This window comes from Lolium rigidum, chromosome 6, assembly GCF_022539505.1.
Source record: "Lolium rigidum isolate FL_2022 chromosome 6, APGP_CSIRO_Lrig_0.1, whole genome shotgun sequence".
Lineage (NCBI taxonomy): Eukaryota > Viridiplantae > Streptophyta > Magnoliopsida > Poales > Poaceae > Lolium > Lolium rigidum.
The window spans coordinates 23,087,866-23,110,836 of record NC_061513.1 but is presented as its reverse complement, the minus strand read 5'-3'; the positions used below and the strand labels follow the sequence as shown (position 1 = coordinate 23,110,836).

Below are 22,971 nucleotides of genomic sequence, written 5' to 3'. Positions count from 1 at the left end.
TGGTTCCGTAAAGGCTGTTCGGGCAATATTCTCGGAATTGGACGAAATCAACGCCAAACCTCCTATTTTTCCCGAAGCGTCCGGAACACCGAAGAAGAGTCGGAGAGGGGCCGGGGGGCCACCACACCACATGGCGGCGCGGGCCAGGCCTAGGCCGCGCCGGCCTAGGGTGTGGCGCCCCGAGTGCCCCTCGCGCCGCCTCTTCGCCTATAAAAGCCCTTTCGACCTAAAAACGCAGTACCAATTGACGAAACTCCAGAAAGACTCCAGGGACGCCGCCACCGTCGCGAAACTCCAATTCGGGGGACAGAACTCTGTTCCGGCACCCTGCCGGACGGGGAATTGCCCCCGGAGCCATCTCCACCGCCGTCTTCACCGCCATCTTCACCGCCATCGCTGCTTCCATGATGAGGAGGGAGTAATCCACCCCCGAGGCTGAGGGCTTCACTGTAGCTATGTGGTTCATCTCTCTCCCATGTACCTCAATACAATAATCTCATGAGCTGCTTTACATGATTGAGATTCATATGAGTTTGTATCACAATTTATCTATGTGCTACTCTAGCAAAGTTATTAAAGTAGTTCTATTCCTCCTCGCACGTGTGTAAAGGTGACGGTGTGTGCACCGTGTTAGTACTTGGTTTATGCTATGATCATGATCTCTTGTAGATTGCGAAGTTAACTATTGCTATGATAATATTGATGTGATCTATTCCTCCTACATATGCATGAAGGTGACAGTGTGCATGCTATGTTAGTACTTGGTTTAGTCCGTTGATCTATCTTACACTATAAGGTTACTTAAATATGAGCATTATTGTGGAGCTTGTTAACTCCGGCATTGAGGGTTCGTGTAATCCTACGCAATGTGTTCATCATCCAACAAAAGTGTAGAGTATGCATTTATCTATTCCGTTATGTGATCAATGTTGAGAGTGTCCACTAGTGAAAGTGTAATCCCTAGGCCTTGTTCCTAAATACTGCTGCGTTACTACTGCTTGTTTACTGTTTTACTGCGTTACTACTGCTGCAATACTACCACCATCAACTACACGCCAGCAAGCTATTTTCTGGTACCGTTGCTACTGCTCATACTTATTCATACCACCTGTATTTCACTATCTCTTCGCCGAACTAGTGCACCTATTAGGTGTGTTGGGGACACAAGAGACTTCTTGCTTTGTGGTTGCGGTGGTTGCATGAGAGGGATATCTTTGACCTCTTCCTCCCTGAGTTCGATAAACCTTGGGTAATCCACTTAAGGGAAAACTTGCTGCTATTCTACAAACCTCTGCTCTTGGAGGCCCAACACTGTCTACAGGAAAGGAGGGGGAACGTAGACATCAAGCACCTTTTCTGGCGCCGTTGCCGGGGAGGAAAGGTAAAAGGTACTCACACTCCAGACCTCGGCTACCAAGCTATTTTCCGCCATTGTAAGTACTCGAAGCTATTTCCTTTAGATCCTGCAATTGCAACTTTTTGTTTCTTGTTTACACTAGTTAGGCATAATGGAAAACAACAAAAAAATTGGTGAGCTTTTTAGTCTTTTTCCTGATTTAGAATTGTTTGATGCAAAAATTAAAAAACCTATGGAACCTTATTTGCATGCTAGTAGTGATGTTATTAGTATGAATGCAATTACTCGCTAATGCTATGGAGAAGTCTAAGCTTGGGGAAGCTAGTTTTTGTGATCTTTTTAGCTTCCCATCTTTAGGGGAGAAAATTTGTTCGATAATGCTTTATCTCCCATATGCGATAACTCTAATGATGCTTCTGATATTTTGAATCCACCTGCTGAAAGTATTCAGTATAAAATACCTATGAAAATTATTGAACGTGTTATGGACAACCACTATAAAGGGGATGGAACTGTCCATCCTAGAGATAATTTACTGTTTTTGCACGAATTATGCGGGTTATTCAAGTGTGCAGGTATCTCTATGGATGAAGTGAAGAAGAAGCTATTCTCCGTTTCGCTGTCTGGTAAAGCGGCACATTGGTATAAATTGTTGGAGAATAGACATTCTCTTGGTTGGGAGGAAATTGCATCTCTCTTTTATTCTAAATTTTATCCTCCTCATGAAGTGCATATTGATAGGAATTATATTTATAACTTTTATCCTCGTGATGGAGAGAGTATTTCTCAAGCGTGGGGGAGATTGAAGTCACTAATGCTCAAATGTCCCATTCATGAGCTCCCCAGTAATGTTATTGTTAATAATTTTTATGCGAGGCTTTCGGGACAACACAAGGACTATCCGGACGCGTGTTCGGAAGGATCTTTCACAAGCAAAGAGGTTGAAGCTAGGTGGGATCTTCTTGATCGGATTGAGGACAACGCTGAAGGATGGGAGAACGACAAAGGTAAAGAGTCGGGTATAAATTATGATTATGAATGCATTGAAGCTTTTATGGATACCGATAAATTTCGAAATATGAGTGCTACTTATGGTCTTGACTCTCAAGTTGCTGCAAATCTTTATAAAGCCTTTGCTTCTCATTTTGAATTGCCTAAAAATAATTTTGATAAGTATCATGAACCTTTTAAAGAGGCTTGCATGAAGAATGAAATTGTTGTTAATTATTGCAATAAGCATGCTCAAACTCCTAAAAATGCTATTTCTTATAAGCATGTTAATTTTTGTGGAATGCATAGGCCTTGCGGAATTAATCAAGTCAAAGATGAATATTGCATCCATCATATTAATGAAAAAACTAGAAAGTGGTTTAGGGCTCTAGATGATCTTGGTAAAAAAGTTTGTGCCCTCTATCCTTTTATTTGTGAAGTTTGCCATGAAGTGGGTCATTTTAATTTTCAATGCTCCTCCAATGATAATTTGAACCCAATGAGTGCTGCAAATTTGTATTGTGATGATGAAATTACTCCTAATCAGCATGATGAACTTACTTTATTTTTGGGGTGTGAAGAACTGTCGAGAAAAATCTCTTTGTTACATATGAGTGATCTTGATATTGATGATGTCCTGCATGGGTGTTTTTCTTATTGCATTGATAATAGCCATACAAATACTTACATACAAAATATTTTAGAAGATGACACCTTGCCAAAATATGATAGGACCACTTGTGTGTTTTCAACTAATTAATGAAAAGGAGGGATCCTCCCAAGTTTCTTCTATTGTTTCGAAAGTAAATCAGGTTATGCGGACGAGCCACCCTTCAAGCCTCTTCCTCCTAAAGAAGGGAACGAGGAGAAGGAAGAGAAGAAGAAGAAGAAGGGAACGAAGAAGAAGAAGAAGAAGGAGAATAAAAAGAGAGAGGTAACGGCGTATCCCCGCGTGAATGAGATAACGCTAGGTAACCGTAAGTATGTTGCTCCTAATGATTATTGTGATAATGAATCTGAATACGATGATCTTCCTATGCCCTTTACATACATTAGCAATCATGATTTGAATGAACACACTACTTTTGATATTGCAAATCTCTGGGAAACTAATTCTGAAAATGATGATAATAATTGCCATAGTGTCAGTGCTATCCATGCTTCCTCCCATAATAATATAGAAAGCTGTAAGCTTGGGGAAGAGGTGTTTGAAAATCCTTTTGCTACTGATCATTATGTGTTTGATACATCTCCTTCTAATAACAATGATGGTATGGTTATAGATAAACCGACTGTGAAAGATAACTATTCTATTTCTTATGATGACACTGTGCCTCCGATCTTTGATGATTATTATAAAGAATGCTATGATATAGGTTATAATTATCCTTATGAAACTTGTCATAGTCATGATTGGATTACCAAAAACAATTCTTTTAATATGCAACTTGTTTACCATGTTCAAATTCTTGATAATAATCTTGCTCCAATTACTAATAATGAGAATAACTCTTCTTATGCCAAAATTAATGATACTTCTATGCATATGAACCATGATAAGAATGTTTTAAGTGATGGGTATATTGTGGATTTCATCAATGATGCTACTGAAAGTTATTATGAGAGAGGGAAATATGGTTATATGCATCTTAATAATATTAAGTTTCCCCTCTTTATGTTGAGAATCTTGAAGTTACTCGTGTTTTATCCTCTTATGCTTGTCACTTTGTTCTTCATGAATTCATTTGTGTACAAGATTCCTCTTCATAGGAAGCATGTTAGACTTAAATTTGTTTTGAATTTGCCTCTTGAAGCTCTCTTTTGCTTCAAATACTATTTCCCGCGAATGGATTATTAAAACTACTGAGCCCATCTTAATGGCTATAAAGAAAGAACTTCTTGGGAGATAACCCATGTGTTATTTTGCTACAGTACTTTGTTTTATATTTGTGTCTTGGAAGTTGTTTACTACTGTAGCAACCTCTCCTTATCTTAGTTTTGTGTTTTGTTGTGCCAAGTAAAGCCGTTGATAGAAAAGTAAGTACTAGATTTGGATTACTGCGCAGTTTCAGATTTCTTTGCTGTCACGAATCTGGGTCCACCTCCCTGTAGGTAGCTCAGAAAATTAAGCCAATTTACGTGCATGATCCTCAGATATGTATGCAACTTTCATTCAATTTGAGCATTTTCATTTGAGCAAGTCTGGTGCCATTTTAAAATTCGTCAATACGAACTGTTCTGTTTTGACAGATTCTGCCTTTTATTTCGCATTGCCTCTTTTGCTATGTTGGATGAATTTCTTTGATCCACTAATGTCCAGTAGCATTATGCAATGTCCAGAAGTGTTAATAATGATTGTGTCACCTCTGAATATGTTAATTTTTATTGTGCACTAACCCTCTAATGAGTTGTTTCGAGTTTGGTGTGGAGGAAGTTTTCAAGGGTCAAGAAAGGAGGATGATATACTATGATCAAGAAGAGTGAAAGCTCTAAGCTTGGGGATGCCCCGGTGGTTCATCCCTGCATATTTCAAGAAGACTCAAGCGTCTAAGCTTGGGGATGCCCAAGGCATCCCCTTCTTCATCGACAAATTATCGGGTTCCTTCTCTTGAAACTATATTTTTATTCGGTCACATCTTATGTGCTTTACTTGGAGCGTCTGTATGCTTTTGTTTTTGTTTGTGTTTGAATAAATGCTTGTGTGGGAGAGAGACACGCTCCGCTGGTTCGTATGAACACATGTGTTCTTAGCTCATAATATTCATGGCGAAGGTTGAAGCTGCTTCGTTAAATTATTATATGGTTGGAATTGGAAAATGCTACATGTAGAAATTGGTGTGATGTCTTGAATAATGTGATACTTGGCAATTGTTGTGCTCTTGTTTAAGCTCTTGCATCATATACCTTGCACCCATTAGTGAGGAAATACATAGAGCTTGTTAAAATTTGGGTTTGCATGAGTGGTTTCTCTAGAGTCTAGATATTTTCTAGTAAGATGTTTGAACAACAAGGAAGACGATGTATAGTTTTATAATGCTTGTAATATGTCTTTTATGTGAGTTTTGCTGTACTAGTTCGTGCTTGTGTTTGCTTCAAACAACCTTGCTAGCCTAAACCTTGTATCGAGAGGGAATACTTCTCATGCATCCAAATCCTTGAGCCAAACAACACTATGCCATTTGTGTCCACCATACCTACCTACTACATGGTATTTTCCGCCATTCCAAAGTAAATTGCTTGAGTGCTACCTTTAAAATTCCATCATTCACCTTTGCAATATATAGCTCATGGGACAAATAGCTTAAAAACTATTGTGGTATTGAATATGTAATTATGCACTTTATCTCTTATTAAGTTGCTTGTTGTGCGATAACCATGTTCACTGGGGACGCCATCAACTATTCATTGTTGAATTTCATGTGAGTTGCTATGCATGTCCGTCTTGTCCGAAGTAAGAGAGATCTACCACCTTATGGTTAAGCATGCATATGTTAGAGAAGAACATTGGGCCGCTAACTAAAGCCATGATCCATGGTGGAAGTTTCAGTTTTGGACATATATCCTCAATCTCAAATGAGAAAATTATTAATTGTTGTTACATGCTTATGCATAAAAGAGGAGTCCATTATCTGTTGTCTATGTTGTCCCGGTATGGATGTCTAAGTTGAAGAATAATCAATAGCGAGAAATCCAATGCGAGCTTTCTCCTTAGACCTTTGTACGAGCGGCATAGAGGTACCCTTTGTGACACTTGGTTAAAACATGTGCATTGTGATGATCCGGTAGTCCAAGCTAATTAGGACAAGGTGCGGGCACTATTAGTATACTATGCATGAGGCTTGCAACTTGTAAGATATAATTTACATGATACATATGCTTTATTACTAGCGTTGACAAAATTGTTTCATGTTTTCAAAATAAAAGCTCTAGCACAAATATAGCAATCGATGCTTTCCTCTTTGAAGGACCATTCTTTTACTTTTATTGTTGAGTCAGTTCACCTATCTTTCTCCACCTCAAGAAGCAAACATTTGTGTGAACTGTGCATTGATTCTTATATACTTGCTTATTGCATTTGTTATATTGCTTTGCATTGACAACTATCCATGAGATATACATGTTACAAGTTGAAAGCAACCGCTGAAACTTAATCTTCCATTGTGTTGCTTCAATGTCTCTACTATGAATTTATTGCTTTATGAGTAACTCTTATGCAAGACTTATTGATGCTTGTCTCGAAAGTACTATTCATGAAAAGTCTTTGCTATATGATTCACTTGTTTACTCATTGCATTTACATTGTTTTGAATCGCTGCATTCATCTCATATGCTTTACAATGGTATGATTAAGATTATGTTGGTAGCATGTCACCTCAGAAATTATCTTTTATCGTTTACCTACTCGAGGACGAGTAGGAACTAAGCTTAGGGATGCTGATACGTCTCCAACGTATCTATAATTTCCGATGTTCCATGCTTGTTTTATGACAATACCAACATGTTTTGTTCACACTTTATATCATTTTCATGCATTTTCCGGAACTAACCTATTAACAAGATGCCACGGTGCCAGTTCCTGTTTTACTGCTGTTTTTGGTTCCGGAAAGGCTGTTCGGGCAATATTCTCGGAATTGGACGAAATCAACGCCAAACCTCCTATTTTTCCCGGAAGCGTCCGGAACACCGAAGAAGAGTCGGAGAGGGGCCGGGGGGCCACCACACCACATGGCGGCGCGGGCCAGGCCTAGGCCGCGCCGGCCTAGGGTGTGGCGCCCCCGAGTGCCCCCCGCGCCGCCTCTTCGCCTATAAAAGCCCTTTCGACCTAAAAACGCGGTACCAATTGACGAAACTCCGGAAAGACTCCGGGGACGCCGCCACCGTCGCGAAACTCCAATTCGGGGGACAGAACTCTCGTTCCGGCACCCTGCCGGACGGGAATTGCCCCGGAGCCATCTCCACCGCCGTCTTCACCGCCATCTTCACCGCCATCGCTCGCTTCCATGATGAGGAGGGAGTAATCCACCTCCGAGGCTGAGGGCTCCGCTGTAGCTATGTGGTTCATCTCTCTCCCATGTACCTCAATACAATAATCTCATGAGCTGCTTTACATGATTGAGATTCATATGAGTTTGTATCACAATTTATCTATGTGCTACTCTAGCAAAGTTATTAAAGTAGTTCTATTCCTCCTGCACGTGTGTAAAGGTGACGAGTGTGTGCACCGTGTTAGTACTTGGTTTATGCTATGATCATGATCTCTTGTAGATTGCGAAGTTAACTATTGCTATGATAATATTGATGTGATCTATTCCTCCTACATATGCATGAAGGTGACGAGTGTGCATGCTATGTTAGTACTTGGTTTAGTCTCGTTGATCTATCTTACACTATAAGGTTACTTAAATATGAGCATTATTGTGGAGCTTGTTAACTCCGGCATTGAGGGTTCGTGTAATCCTACGCAATGTGTTCATCATCCAACAAAAGTGTAGAGTATGCATTTATCTATTCTGTTATGTGATCAATGTTGAGAGTGTCCACTAGTGAAAGTGTAATCCCTAGGCCTTGTTCCTAAATACTTGCTGCGTTACTACTTGCTTGTTTCTTGTTTTACTTGCGTTACTACTGCTGCAATACTACCACCATCAACTACACGCCCAGCAAGCTATTTTCTGGTACCGTTGCTACTGCTCATACTTATTCATACCACCTGTATTTCACTATCTCTTCGCCGAACTAGTGCACCTATTAGGTGTGTTGGGGACACAAGAGACTTCTTGCTTTGTGGTTGCAGGGTTGCATGAGAGGGATATCTTTGACCTCTTCCTCCCTGAGTTCGATAAACCTTGGGTAATCCACTTAAGGGAAAACTTGCTGCTATTCTACAAACCTCTGCTCTTGGAGGCCCAACACTGTCTACAGGAAAGGAGGGGGAACGTAGACATCATGGCACCGTGATCAAGATCTTCTACGCGCTTTTGCAAGCGGCAAGTGATCGTCTACCACAGCAATAAGAGCCTACTCTTATAGGCTTTGGAAATCTTCAAGGGTTAGTCTTGATCATCCCCTCGTTGCTCCCGTCTTCTAGATTGCATCTTGGCTTGGATTGCATGTTCGCGGTAGGAAAATTTTTGTTTTCTATGCAACGTTATCCTACACTAATTCGGCTGAACACCGCCGCCTCAGGTTCGGAGGCAAGCTATGGCATGGTCACTCCTCAGGATGCGACGGCTGCCCCGAGTCCTCCACCGGCTGGTGGTCCTTTTGGGCCCGATAGCCAGCCCGACGGTCAGCCCGAGAGTCGGCACGGCAACGCGTTGGACATCGATCAAGCTCCAATCGATACGTTCATCGCTGAGATGGAGGGCGACGGGGTTTCTCCTTACAAGCCACCCGCCGATCGTACGCTAAAGAAGAAGTTGTTCCTTTCACAAGAAACTCCCGAGCAGGGAAGACACTACCACCTTCACCGCTCCACCCCGAGTTGGGCTTACCCCGAGGACACTCCTTGGTGCGACCACGGAGGGTATGAAACAAAACGCCACTCCCAGTTGCAGTAAGAAGAAGGCCAGGAAGCGGAAGAAGTCCGGAGATGTTGCCGCAAGCAAGAAAGTGGTTAATGACAAGTTGCCGACCCCGTGGAGGAAGATGCATCACCTAGGCCAGCCTATGCTGTCGGCACACATTGTCCAGCAGGTGACGCCCGATATGAGGAGCTTGCATGATGCTGTTCTAATGAAGGAGGACCTACTTCTTCGAGATAGAAATCCCTCGTACCCGGTTTTGATGGCCAAGGTGCCCAGTGGCTTTGGCTTTGTCACCACATACCCCGCGGACTTGATGTTCATTCGACATGAAGACATCTTCAGGCTCTTGAACATGCAACAGCTCGACCGAAACTTGGTCCGCCTCCTATCGCTCAGCATGGCGCATGATATCGCCATGGAGAACACAGCGGACATCGCTATCATGGACCCCTTCTACATGACTCCAACTGTCGTCCAGAACAAACAAGCGTTTCTAGCGAAGTACATCAAGGATTTCTTGGTGTTAAACAAGGATAAGAAATGCTTTGCCATACCATATTTCCGCGAGTAAGTATTTGGTTACTAGAGTACCCTCTATTACATTCTTTCATGAATTTCCTTCATAGTTGATCGAGTATGATGGTTTATTTCCATTTTGCGCAGATTCAAGTACTGCACCCTCCTCCTCTTTCACCCGTATCATTCACATGTCAGTTACCTCGACTCCGGGCTTGATCCGGACAAGGACTTCACCGACCTTAAGTCTACACTTGATAAAGCCCGCAGCGGCTTCATAGCCGAGGTTGGCATCGACAAAATCAGGCATGAGAAGAAAGTGAAAGGTTGCTATGTGTGCAACCACATAACCAAGTTCCCCTGCCTCAAGCAATCGGCGCATGACAATGGGATGGAGGCCTGGTTTGCCATCCTACAGATGAGGTCGATTGTAAGGTCTCCGAATGATCTCTTGTTGCCATCCAGTATTCAGCGGATGTTCGTGAACATGGCGGACACCACCGATGAAAACGTGAGAGCCGAGTTCCGTGCCATCCAGCGGACCATTTGCACAATACTCTGGAGGGATGTCTGCGGTAATGGTGGCTTGTTCCACTATGGTCCCGCACTTTCTAAGGCCGAGATAGAAGGCCGATTAGAAGATGGATGTGACGACAGAACATTCAACACGCTCGAGGGCATCCGTCCCTTCCCGCCGAAGCCGACTTGACTCAAACACTTTTGTCCTTTGCAAATGTTAGTCATAAAATTACCATGCTTTTTCTTTGCACTACTCTATGTTATATCTCTCTCTACTAATGTACTAACAACTTTCATTTCTTTTTTCTCGTGTTTGCATAGATGACGTACTATGTCGTCTATCACGGCAGGGTTCCTGGAGTCTACGAGGACTCGGGAAGACTGTAGGAGGCAGGTCCACCGTTTCAGCGGCAACAGCTACAAGGGGTACACCACTTTGGAGGAGGCGGAAACTCGATACGCCAACTTTCGAGCGGGATAGAGGAGGGAGATGTGGAGGACCCCTTTCATCGTGATGATGCTTGCCGCCACCGTCTCTCTAGTTTATTATGTCATTGTTGTTTAGCTAGGTCATCGACACTTGGACTTATATGTATTTCTGTAACATGTGCTACTTCGAGTCGTGATGTTTGAACCATATGGTCAACTATCTACTATCTAAACTTGTCTTATTAATGCATGCATGTTGTGAACATTTGGGACTTTCTATATAACTGTGTATCTGGCTGTATTTCTAGTAATATCTGTGTTATACTTTGATGTGTGTATTCTTGTGTATGTACTGTGTATTCTGGTCTGTATTCTGGTGTGTATTCTGGTGTATATACATTACATTTCGAGTTTTATTTTTTTAATCCTGTGATCAATACCACCGGCGCTCCTAAACTATACCCCTGGCGAAATTGGAATCGCCAGCGGTGCAGCCGATTACCCCCGGCGAATTGGTAAGACGCCGGTGCTAAGCCAGTACCGCCGGCGATTTGAGAAAAGCGCCGGGGATAATGACACTTACCACCGGCGAGTTGGAAAACGCTGGCGGTAAGGGGTTACCACCGGCGAGGAGGTCGCCGGCGAACACGAAAACGCCGGCGGTAAGGGTTTCTGGTGCGCCGGCGGTAGTACATTTCCTAGTAGTGTTATAATCTGGACTATGGACTGTTGTGGAAGGCATGCCCCTCCCTATTCTCATATGACCAAACCATAATAAATCAACAATGACCACGAATCTGAAAACAAAAAACAAAATCATCAACTTAACTATCTCCTAGGTGCTCGTACTGCTGGAAAAGAAGTGTTCTGGCTGATAGCTGATTTTCACATTAGTTTCATGAAGTCAGGTACACAAATAATTGCAACATAAGTAAGTGGCAACAACAGATCTTGCTGCTCCAACCAACCTCAATACCGTGCCCATGGCGATCATGCAGGAACCCCATGTGACTAAAACACACAAAATAGACCATCGAGACCTTCATCAGACTGTGAAAGCAAAGCATTAATTACCTCTTGGTAGAGAATAGAAGACATGGAGAATGAGATGAATTCACTCACACAGTGTCACAGTTATCTGACATCTTTTGCACACATATGCATATGAGAAGTCAGTGCATTGGCTCGGTAAATTCATTTATTGGTATATAAACTTATAAAACTACATTTAAACAATTGGTAAATATATAACTTTGCACCTCCGATATTGTGAATAATATATATGGTGAACAACAGCTGTGAATATGTAAGTTCCAAAGTATTTAGACAAATAATATCTATACTGATCAAAGGCTTTGAATGTCTAACCACTTTATAAAAACCTGCAATCAACGGACATATGTAATGGAAGCAAAAGGCATGGTCTTACACAGGATATGCTAAATCAGACGCCAACATCAATGTATCTTAAGTATGATTGTGAGCTAAAAACATATAGGCACATGCAATTTTCTTTGACAACAATAATCCTGTTGATCCGAGAGTACACCACTACTTCCTATGACACATACTTCCTATTACGTGTAAGCTGATTCCCTTGTCAATTTCTTTCCAGCGAGTAAACGGATCTGATATGTATGATTTGGTCCTTAGCAGCGAATGGAGTTCCTTCTTTCAACAAAAGTGGTTTGTGGTCTCAAGACAAAAACAATAAATCATGAGTGAATATCAACAGTATTAAGAACATGAATTATGTCCCTTTTATTGCATTGCTACTATAGTGGCAGCTTACATCAATCATCTATCACAGATTCTAGGTATATATATAAGTATCCTTGTGACAAAGATTTATCCTAGGAATAAGCAACAATAAGATGGTTTGCACCATTAGTTTTCATAAGCAATGAAAGTGTGGAATGGACATTGCATTTGTAATGGTTCTAAGGATCTCTGCTGTGCTAGATATCTATGCAGGATGTACATAACAAAAAAAATGCTATGACTTGGTAAAATAATGCATCGAGGGTGATGACTAATTTCCACACCAAAGTACCTACATTACTTGTAATACATCTAGTCATAGGTGATGAAAACTCCATGGGTGCCATGGCCTTAAAGTATTCTGTCATTTTACTTCATGAAAGAAAACATTCCCACTATCAATCCGGGAGGATAACTGGATAAGCATGGTCACTTTACAACATTTATGGTGCGGGAATGGAAATAGGATTATAAGATATACACTGATTTGCAAGATCATCGATACAAAGGGAAACAATGTTCTATATGAAATTATCTATTTGAAATCTCAGTGACCAACTTCAGATTTTCTAGCCATAACAGCCTTGATATCTAACAGAACATGTTAACTTTTTCGTCAAGATAATGAAGAACTTATGGACAATGGGGGTTGCCCAGCTTAATTCATTTATATGTTTGTACTAACTTGCCTTTTACTAATTGGAATGTCTTATACACAATCAAATGTAATCACCAAAGACACCCTTATGGTGGTGTCCTGATGTGAATGGGACAAACAAGGTCTGAATGTAAGCTCTTCAAAATGTAGATTGCAGGAACGAAAGAAGGGATATACCTCTCAAGAATTCTCAGAGTTATGCTCAACAGATGGTCAGCGATCCACGATAGTTAGGGCCTCTCTCAGAAGCTCTGTAGTATTTTTCTAATACATAAATATGGGTAATTTCATAGGAACAAGTAGTAGTAGTATTTTTTTATAGATTATAAACCATGTAACCAAGTATTATTCTTCTCACAATAGAAACTTATCAAGTGAAGATGGACTTTCTAAGTGTGATAATACATGCTCCAGGCCGCCACGAGCTCACCTTAGACACCGACCTCTATCTCCGCTATCTCATGTCTGACTCTGCTGTGCTCGAGCTCTTGGTGACACTACACCGTCCATGACCTCCACCTATTCTAGGGTAGCCAGATACCAGAAGCGTGTCACTGCCATCCCATCGATGGCACCATACCACCAAAAGATCCTTGAGTATGATGCTGACCGCGACACACCACTGTCAAAATAGAGGACGACCCACACGGCCACCTTGTGCTCCTCTTCAAATGTTGATACCCTCTCTATATTCCTCCACCCCAAACTCTTCCGCCTTTGAAAGCCATTGGGTTCAGAGAAATGGATGTCCACTCCAAACTATACGTCCTCTGAAATCCATTGGGTACAAAGAAAGGGCCAGGGCCTATGCCTTCAAGAAGCAGAAACAAAATTAAACCAAATCAAAGAAGAGGGGAAATTACCTGGCGATTTGGACAATCTTTCTATCCATGAAAGTAGCAGTCATCATCCACATCCTGCGGCCACCGTCGTCGGCCTCAATCTCGCCGCACGGTCGCCTATCGCGCTAGGGTTCACCACGGCCTGATTTGGTTTGGAGAGAGGGAGATGGGCATGGTGGGCTGGACTCACCTGGTCGCTGATGTTTCAGATCGAAGAGGAGGTCAAGGCGAGGATGCTGAGAAGCGCAGCGACGACTCGGATTAGGGCTGGCGGCGTAGGCCTGCACAGAGGAGTTAAAGTGGGCAGGAGCTCGTTCGGCGAGAAGAAGCCGCCGCCACACCAAAACCAGAGGGGAATACCGACCTCGCGGTCACGAACCGACCTCGAAATTCAGCAATTGCTGCAGGAGCGAACCGACCCCGAGGTTCAGCCACGGTCAACAGTCAAGCGCGTGCATGCAACCCACACACTGAAACGTTGTGACACGCAAGCGCGAGGTGGGGTCCGCGAAAAGGACGCGCAGAGCAACCAGGGAGGCGCTCAACCCTGGGAGCTTAGTGCTCTTTAAGGATAACCAACGTTTTTTCTTCTTCTCACAACATCTCCACTCGCCCTACCCAAAGCCCCCAATAGCCGATTTAGGGGCGCCAACACGGAATAGGCTGGCACCTTTTTTCTCCGGCGCGGCCCAACTCTTCACCCGGCGCCCCTAGGCCGAACCCAATCTACAGGGGGGCTTGCGGGGGCGAGAAACGCCACGGGCTAGCCCTGCCAACGACCAGAGCCAAAAATACCCAAACATTTTCCTCATTCTTGCCCCGCGGCCACTGTCGCCGCCACAAACACCCCTCGCAGCAACGGACCATTGCCGCCGGTAGTACCCACTCCGCAGTCGCGTACGCTCCGCCGCAAACTCCCGCCACCTCGCCGACCCTTCCCACCGCCGCCGTTCACCAGCTCTCGCCACCGCCGCTACCTCTGTCTCCGCCGCGCTCCCACCCTGCACGCGAGGTGTTCGACCATTTGCCAAGGCGATGGACTCGGACGACGAGGATGTCATGACCGCGCTCATGGACGAGCAGCTCGTTGTCGCGGGCTGGAGACGACGAGCATCTTGCAATCCTCGTCTCCATCTTGGCCATGATCGCCGAGGAGGACAAGCCGGTGATTGGTGGCTCCACGCCGAGCCGCCGTAAGAGCAAGCAAAGGCAAAGGATGGAAGTCTATTGCATGCTCTACGCCGACTACTTTGCCAACGATCCACACGATGACACCGTATTCCGTCGTCGTTTTCGGATGAGTAGGAAACTCTTTCTGAAGATAGTCGAAAATTTGAGGGAGATCGACTACTTCAAATTGAAGAGAGACGTCGTCGGTGAGCTTGGTTTCTCGACAATTCAGAAATGCACAGTGGGTCTTCGGATTCTTGCCTATGGAATTGCATGTGATACGCATGATGATTATCTGCGCATGGCAGAGTCCACGGCTATTGATTGCATGTACAGATTCAACAGGGCAATTGTGGGGGGTGTTTGGAGAGACCTATCTACGCACACCCAATGCAGCAGACATAGCTCGGATATTGGCACAAAATGTAGAGAGAGGTTTTCCTGGGTTGCTTGGCAGCATTGACTGTATGCATTGGGCATGGAAGAACTGTCCATTTGCACACCAGGGCATGTATAAGGGACACAATGGTGCATGCATTGTGGTGCTTGAGGCAGGCTTACCAGGACCTATGGATTTGGCATGCGTTCTTCGGCATGGCAGGATCACACAATGATATCAATGTATTGTAGTGCTCCGATGTGTTCTAGAAGCTTGTCGAAGGCAATGCCCCTCCGGTGCAGTTTGAGATCAATGGCCAACAGTATGACAAGGGCTACTATCTTGCAGATGGCATCTATCCAAGATGGTCAACATTTGTGAAGATAATCTCGAAATCATGTAGGAGGCTGCCAGAAAGGATGTGGAGAGGGCATTTGGTGTGCTTCAACATCGCTTTGACATTATCTGATACCCTGCTCTTACATGGTCCAAGAAGCAGATGTGGGAGGTCATGATATGTTGTGTCATACTGCACAACATGATCATCGAGAGGAGAGGGAATTTCCAATGTTTGACACTGAATCATACCGGTCCTTTTGCAGATGTTGATCACAATGTGCCTCTCGCATTTGCCGCTTTTCTCGCCAGGCGTCAAGAAGTCCGAGACTTCAACACTCATCACCAACTGCAAGATGATCTGGTGGAGCATTTGTGGACTCTCAAAGGCGACTAGTTTGTTTATTTGTTTGCCATTGGGATTTAAACTTTTAAATTTGTGTGGTTTGATAAACCTTAATTATTTGTGTGTTATGTTAACTTGTTGAATTATGTCTAACATTTGTTTAAATTGTAATAAATTATCTGTGTGCTATGTCATGCATGATATACTATACAAGTGGATGCATCCTCTTGTACAATATAATGGTTGGGGGTAATGCTATGTTGAATTTGTTGAATTATCTTCAATATTTATTTAAGTTGTAATAAATTATCACACTTTATTTAGAACTTGAACCTGTGATCGCGGAGTCCTACCAGGAGCGGACTTACCACCACAACAACCAAATCTTTTAACAGTGCTATTTTAACATTCTTTCTCAAGTTCAAGTTTAAATTTGACGGAACTCTTTTGTCAGGTAGCACTGTTTCTCATAGGGGAGCGAGAATTCCAGTTTTCGGCGAGATTTCAGAAATCTCGTCTGAGAAAAAAATCATGTGTATAACAGTGCCTTGACTTGACATGATGTTTTAAAGACTCTTCATGGGATTTCGGTTTATCCTTTTTTGTAGTGTTTCCTTGGGGGAGGGGGCGTTGGTAATAATGAGTAAACTATCCTTCTTTCTCAAGTCATTATATCTTGTGGTCTTTGGCTCCCTGGTAATTCAAGTAACTATATTTGCCTAACAGTTCAAATGGGTAAAATGGTGTCAAAAATATCAAAATAGGCTGTAAAACTATAATGTATGTACATCTCAGGATGCACAGACCTAGAGGCTATTGTCTTGGAAAAGTAAGTTATATAGATGAAAAAATTATTACCTCCATCATCTGCAACAACTAAGAATGCACGCATAATTTTTGCTTCAACCTCATTCACTTGGTTACTGTTGATGCACATGAATAGTACCATATGAAAATTGCTACATGCACACTAGAAAAACCAATACCATAAGCCTCTTTGTTATCATGTGAGCCCTCCAATTCACTGTCAGTTCAGTGTTGCATATGAAGCTGAGCGTCTTTGCTAGCCTGTGAGCCCTACAATTCACTGTTCAGTGTTGCATATGAACAGTAAGCGTGATGAATAGTACCAACAACTATAGTAATTGTATCATGAACAATACCGCGATGACCAGTACAACATGCTGCTATAATTTATATCAGTATACAATACAACTATATTATTTTTTGTGGCACTTGCCTGATATTTCTTTTGATGTTAAATAACATAATTTTCATTTTATTATAATTATTTTTTCAATCTGTGACATAATTATTTTCTTCCGGTGAGTGACCGCGTCAACCTTTTGACATAACATATCGGCCCGGCGGTACTTAACCTCTAGCCCCGACTTTTTTTCGAAGTTGTTTTTTTTCCAATTATTCGATAGTGATTTTCCACACTTTTCTGACCGCAATTTTTTCACAGTAGTTATCCGAAAGTAGTTCGTCAATGGTAACTGTAATACGCCAAGAATATTTTTCCTATTCTTTGGCCATAAGTTTTCGAGATAACTTCCATGCGTAGTTTGCTACCATTAGTTTCCTCACATTGTTATTTTTCTCTTCTTTGATAGTAGTTATTCCAAATATTTTCCCGACATAATATTCTGTTGTAACATTGACACTCATTTGCCAACTTCTTCCCTAATAATTTTTCGACATAGATCTACCACCGCCGACAGTGATTGTTCCACATTAATCCTTCATCAGCGCACCGGTAATTATTCGTCACAAATCTTTAGCCTCAATAGTAATTTCTCTATGGCAATTATTTGATAGTAATTTTGCAAAGACGACTAATTTTTCAACGGTAACTATTAGACAACAACAAATACGAAAAAGAAATCCGCCATGCAAGTTGATTTTGCAAAATTAATCATATGCACGTGTAGGCCAAACGGCCACCATAAACTACAAAAAGATAGCTCATAAGAACTAAATATTAACTAAACATTCTACATGATCGACACCACAGGCGCGGCGTGCGCCGCGCTACACTTCCTAGTAACTAATTAAGAATGCATCGGGTCTCTTCGTGCTGGTAAGCCACCACCGATGTGATTACTAGTGCTAGGAAAAACATAGACCGTTGCTAGACAACTTAGTCCACTCGTCACCACACAAACACTAACTAGTATGCCCTCCAGAAAATGACGTGTCTCTGGGGAGCTCATGGTACCGAAGTATGAATTTAGGCAAAACGAGCCCACTTTTCTCGGAAATTTAGCAAAAAATATTTTTATCTCAAAAAATATGTATCAATTTTTTTATTACTTTGTGTCCTAGTGTCTCATGAGTATAACTCCATGGTTCAGTGCTTCATGCTCTATAGCATAACACCATATAAGTGTCATGCTCGACGTTGTCATGCTTGTGGTAGGCAGCCACGTTGAAAAGGAGAGACCAGATGTTCTTGCAATACAAGGTAATTTGCGCAAAATTTAATTTTTTTATTCAAATTACAGAAACAAAAAGTTTGTATGACTTTGAAAGAAAATGAAGTATAAGAAAGAATTATCCGAATTTGACTGAAATGCACGATCTTCACAGGTATCACTTTTCACGATACCTAAAAGGTGGAAAAAAATGTGAACCAAAATATAAAAATGAAAAAATAAAGTAAAAAAGATGGAAAATAAAAGGGATTATTTTACATAATTGTGAAGAAAAAACTATCATCCTGCTACAAAAGATAAATAAAATGAAATAAACAGAACAAAGAAAGAAAAGATATACAAGATAAAAAAGAACTCTGTAAAATTGTAAAATTGCATGCACTAGTTAGTTCAACCAAAAGACCGATCTTATAGAAGAGGGATAGACAATTATATTCAATACCTCCCCTCACGTCTAGGCCGATGGGCCTTTTCGTTTTAGATCTTGCACGGACCATGGACGTGTATCTTTAGATTTTTTTAGGGAGGCGGCGAATATTTAGTTTAAATAGTACGTTGGCTGGGATATGAACCTAGGACATGGTAGGTCTAATAGCATGTGAAATTACATGCACTAGCTAGTTCAATCAAAAGACCGGTCTTATAGAAAAGGGCTAGGCAGGGCCATCCTAGAATAGACGAGTGCCTAGGCATTGGATCTCGAGCGTCAAACAAGAAAACGTCTTTCTCAACCTAAAAAATTGATCTTGGCATAGTTGTTAGAGCTCACTTGAGCTCTGTTTATAACAATAAAATAAAAGGTGGTATTTTGGAGTTTCAAAAAGGATAAAAGATTTCTATGTAAATAACTACACACGGTCTCTATGTTTCTTGAAAATTGTAAAAAAAGTTCTATTATGGACTATAGGGAAAAATGTGGTTGTAAAATAAACTCTTTTTAACAAGAAATTTGTCCTTTTGTGTAGTATGCTCCCTCCGTTCCATTCTATAGTGCATATAGTATTCTGGCATTAAAATTAGCGCAAGAGTATTCTTTACATAAGACCCCCAGCTTAACGATTTGAGATCAGAGTAAAATAAGGGAAATCGATAACTTCCTAAATTAACATAACAAATCCCACAAATTTCTGGTTAACTCTCCATATATGTGCCAGGTTCTACTATTAAGGAAAGAAAAATAATGCTTCCTAAATCTAAGAAATCGTTGGGTCGTGTATTAGGAATCTCAATTAATTATTTCCATTTTGTATGAATTTTTTTCATGCATGTCGTGTCGGAGCTGACCGGTATAAGGGGTGATTGGAAAAAATCAAGCTAAAACCTTATATTCTGAAACAAATGTTAAAAATCTATAGGCATTATAAAAAGAAACGGAAGGAGTATAAAATACAAGGTTTTTTAAGACGAAACATTGACCTAGATACTAGAGATGTATATGTAGTCAGTAAAATTTTCAGTATTTTAGAGACACACAAATATTGTTTTTGAATTTTGGGAAACTACTCGGGAGCGTAACGGGCCTAAAGCATCAACACCGCAATTTGTCAATGTAATATCATGGGCCTAAAGGATCCACAGTTCCAAATTTGACAAATCCTAACCCTAATCAAGTCGTATACCCCACACCAATAAAACCGTAGACACACACTTGCCGCCATCGATCTGGTCGTCACGCCGCCGCAATCGCCTCCGATCGCAATGGCGTCGCCGCGTCTGCCGTCCGGAGACACGCTGTTCCTCCCTCCTCCGTCGCATCCCGCCGCCGGCGCGTGCACGACGCTATGCTGCGCGTGCGGCGTCCCGATGCCGCCCAATGCAGCCAACACCTGCGCGCGCTGCCTCCGCGCGCGCGTCGACGTCACGGAGGGGGCGCCGCGCCACGCCGCCGTGGTGTACTGCCCCTCGTGCTCCTCCTATCTGGAGCCCCCGCGGCGCTGGACGCGCGCCGCGCCGGAGTCGCCCGAGCTCATGCAACTGCTCCTCCGCCGCGTCCAGCGCCCGCTCCCGCGCCTCGGCCTCTCCCTCACCGCCGCCGAGTTCGTCTTCACCGAGCCGCACTCCAAGCGCTTGAAACTGCGCCTCCGCCTCCGCCGCGAGGTACTCCGCGGCGTCGCGCTGGAGCAGGACCACGCCGTCGAGTTTGCTGTCCATGACCGCCTCTGCGACGCCTGCGGGCGGGCCAGGGCCGACCCGGACCAGTGGTGCGCCGTCGTGCAGCTGCGGCAGCGCGCGTCGCACCGCCGCACGCTGCTCCACCTCGAGCAGCGTCTGGCCAGCCTCGGTGCCGCCGACTCGGCAATCCGCGTCGAGCCTACCGCTGGAGGTCTCGACTTCTTCTTCGCGTCCCGGTCCCGCGCCGCCGGCCTCGTTGCCCTGATCACCTCGCTCGCGCCGGCGCGCACGGACACGGCGAAGCAGCTCGTGTCGCACGACACCAAGAGCAACTCGTACCGCTATAAACACGCCTTCTCCGTGGAGCTCTGCCCTGTGTGCCGCGACGACCTCGTGTTTCTCCCAAGGGATGCCTCACGCTCGCTCGGCGGGCTTGGGCCGCTCGTGCTCTGCGTGAAGGTCACCGACACGCTGGCCCTGCTCGACGCCTCCACCCACCGCGTCGTGCACCTCGGCATGAAGGAGTACGACCGTCACAGGTTCGAGCCCGTGCTCAACAGCCGGCAGCTCGTGGAGTACGTCGTGCTGGACGTGGATCCCTCGCCGGCCGCTGGCGACGCCACGGCCGCGAAGTTCGGGTACCAGACGGCGTACGCGCAGGTGGCCCGGGCATCGGAGCTGGGTAGGAACGACGCCATCGTCACCGTGAGGACGCACCTCGGCCACCTCTTGGGCCCCGGCGACCGCGCTCTTGGCTACGACCTACGCGGCGCCAATGCCAACGGCCAGGACATCGAGAACTACGGGCAGAGCCATTGCTTGCCGGACGCGGTGCTCGTCAAGAAGATCTACGAGAAGGGTGGGGGTGATAAGATGCATCAGGCAGGGAGCAATCCTGATGACGGCGTGGTCGACATTGATGAGATTGCTATGGGGATAGGAGGCATTGATCTCGATCCGGCTGATGAGGTGGAGCTTGATGAGTTGCTCGAGGACCTCAGACTTTAGAAGGGGTCCTTTTAAGCATCTGGTGAGATATTTTTCAATGTTGCCGAATGTTAACTCTAATTCCATTGTCGGAATGTGTGTGATTTTTTATTATAGAATTAACCATCTCAGTTTGACATCTCACTCGAGATTTTATTCAGGGAATACATGGGCTTCACTACAGAGTGGGAACTGCAAGTGGTATTGAAGTTGCTTGAACTATATCTGTAGAACTACTTCAATTATTCCGAAGTTTAGATACATAATATATGATATGCAGATTCAGAAGTTCAGTTATATAAAGTACATATTCAGAAGTGCAGTTATATGATATCCAGGCTCAGAAGTTCAGTTATATGATAGACAGGAAATCACCTCACTACTTTACTTTTCTCCGATCTTTACTCATTGATTAGTGTTGAGGAACTAGAATCTGCAGACTTGGAAGTACTTGGTTTAGAGCAACTTTAGCGGATACTGTAAATAGCAGCTTGCAAAAAAACGTGAGTACAGGCCAACGAAAATACATTTGTAGGTTCAAGAACTCGTTGCGCATATCAGTGCCCGTACTCGAAGATGAATAATTCGAAAAACTATGTTCGCAGGAAAATTGAGAAGTAATCAAGCGGTTCATCGTAACATTGATAGTGATTGAGTTCATGGATGTTGAGAATGGAGCAACTAGTATTCACAGAGGGCCATAGGCCAGTATATGTACATGTGTGACAATGTGCAGGTAAGCCCCTCATACACTGGGGAATACAAGAATAGGGACTATACAACTCTAACACACACACACACACACACACACACACACACACACACACACACACACACCCCCCCCCCCCCCCTCAAACTCATGGTGGATCAACAACACTGAGTTTGGAGAGAAAGAAACCATGTTGTGCTCTAGTCTGGGCCTTCGTGAAGAAGTCAGCAAGCTGTAGCTCGGAAGACACATAATGAAGAGCCATAACCTGATCCTGCACATCATGACGCACATAGAAGACATCAACACCGATGTGTTTGGTGAGCTCGTGCTTCACCGGATCACGCGCAATGTTGATGGCACCAATACTGTCCGATAAGAGAGGAGTCAGAGCGTCAGCAGAAACACCAAAGTCCGCAAGTAACCAGTGTAACCAAGTCACCTCAGCCGTCAAGAGAGCCATCGCTCGCAACTCAGCCTCAACACTCGAATGAGAGACTGTAACCTGCTTCTTGGTCTTCCAAGCAATGAGAGAGCCACCAAGAAAGACACAAGAGGCGAGAAGAGACTTGCGATCCTCTGGATCGCTAGCCCAGGTAGCATCTGAGTAGGTCTGGAGCTGTAAGGAGCTGGAGCGAGGAAAGAAAAGCCGACGGAAGATAGTGCCACGAAGATAGCGGAGGACACGAAGGAGATGACTATAGTGGATACTAGTGGGAGCAGCCATGAACTGACTCAGAATATGGACTGGGTAGGAGATGTCAGGATGGGTGTCAGCAAGGTAGACAAGGCTCCCAACCAAGTGACGATAGCGGGTCGGGTTTGGAAGAGGATCACCATCAGTGGCACGGAGGCGAACATTGAGCTCCATAGGAGTCTCGACACTGCGCTCATC

The 22,971-nt window shown here is 43.7% G+C and overlaps 1 protein-coding gene across 1 annotated transcript; it reads left to right on the top strand.

Annotated features, from left to right (window-relative positions):
• Window positions 1-19,966: 19,966 nt before the first annotated feature.
• Window positions 19,967-21,388, top strand: LOC124662294 (60S ribosomal export protein NMD3-like). Its single transcript, XM_047200146.1, has one exon. It carries the CDS (start codon window positions 19,967-19,969, stop codon window positions 21,386-21,388), a length of 1,422 nt encoding a protein of 473 aa, XP_047056102.1.
• The last annotated feature ends 1,583 nt before the right edge of the window (window positions 21,389-22,971 follow it).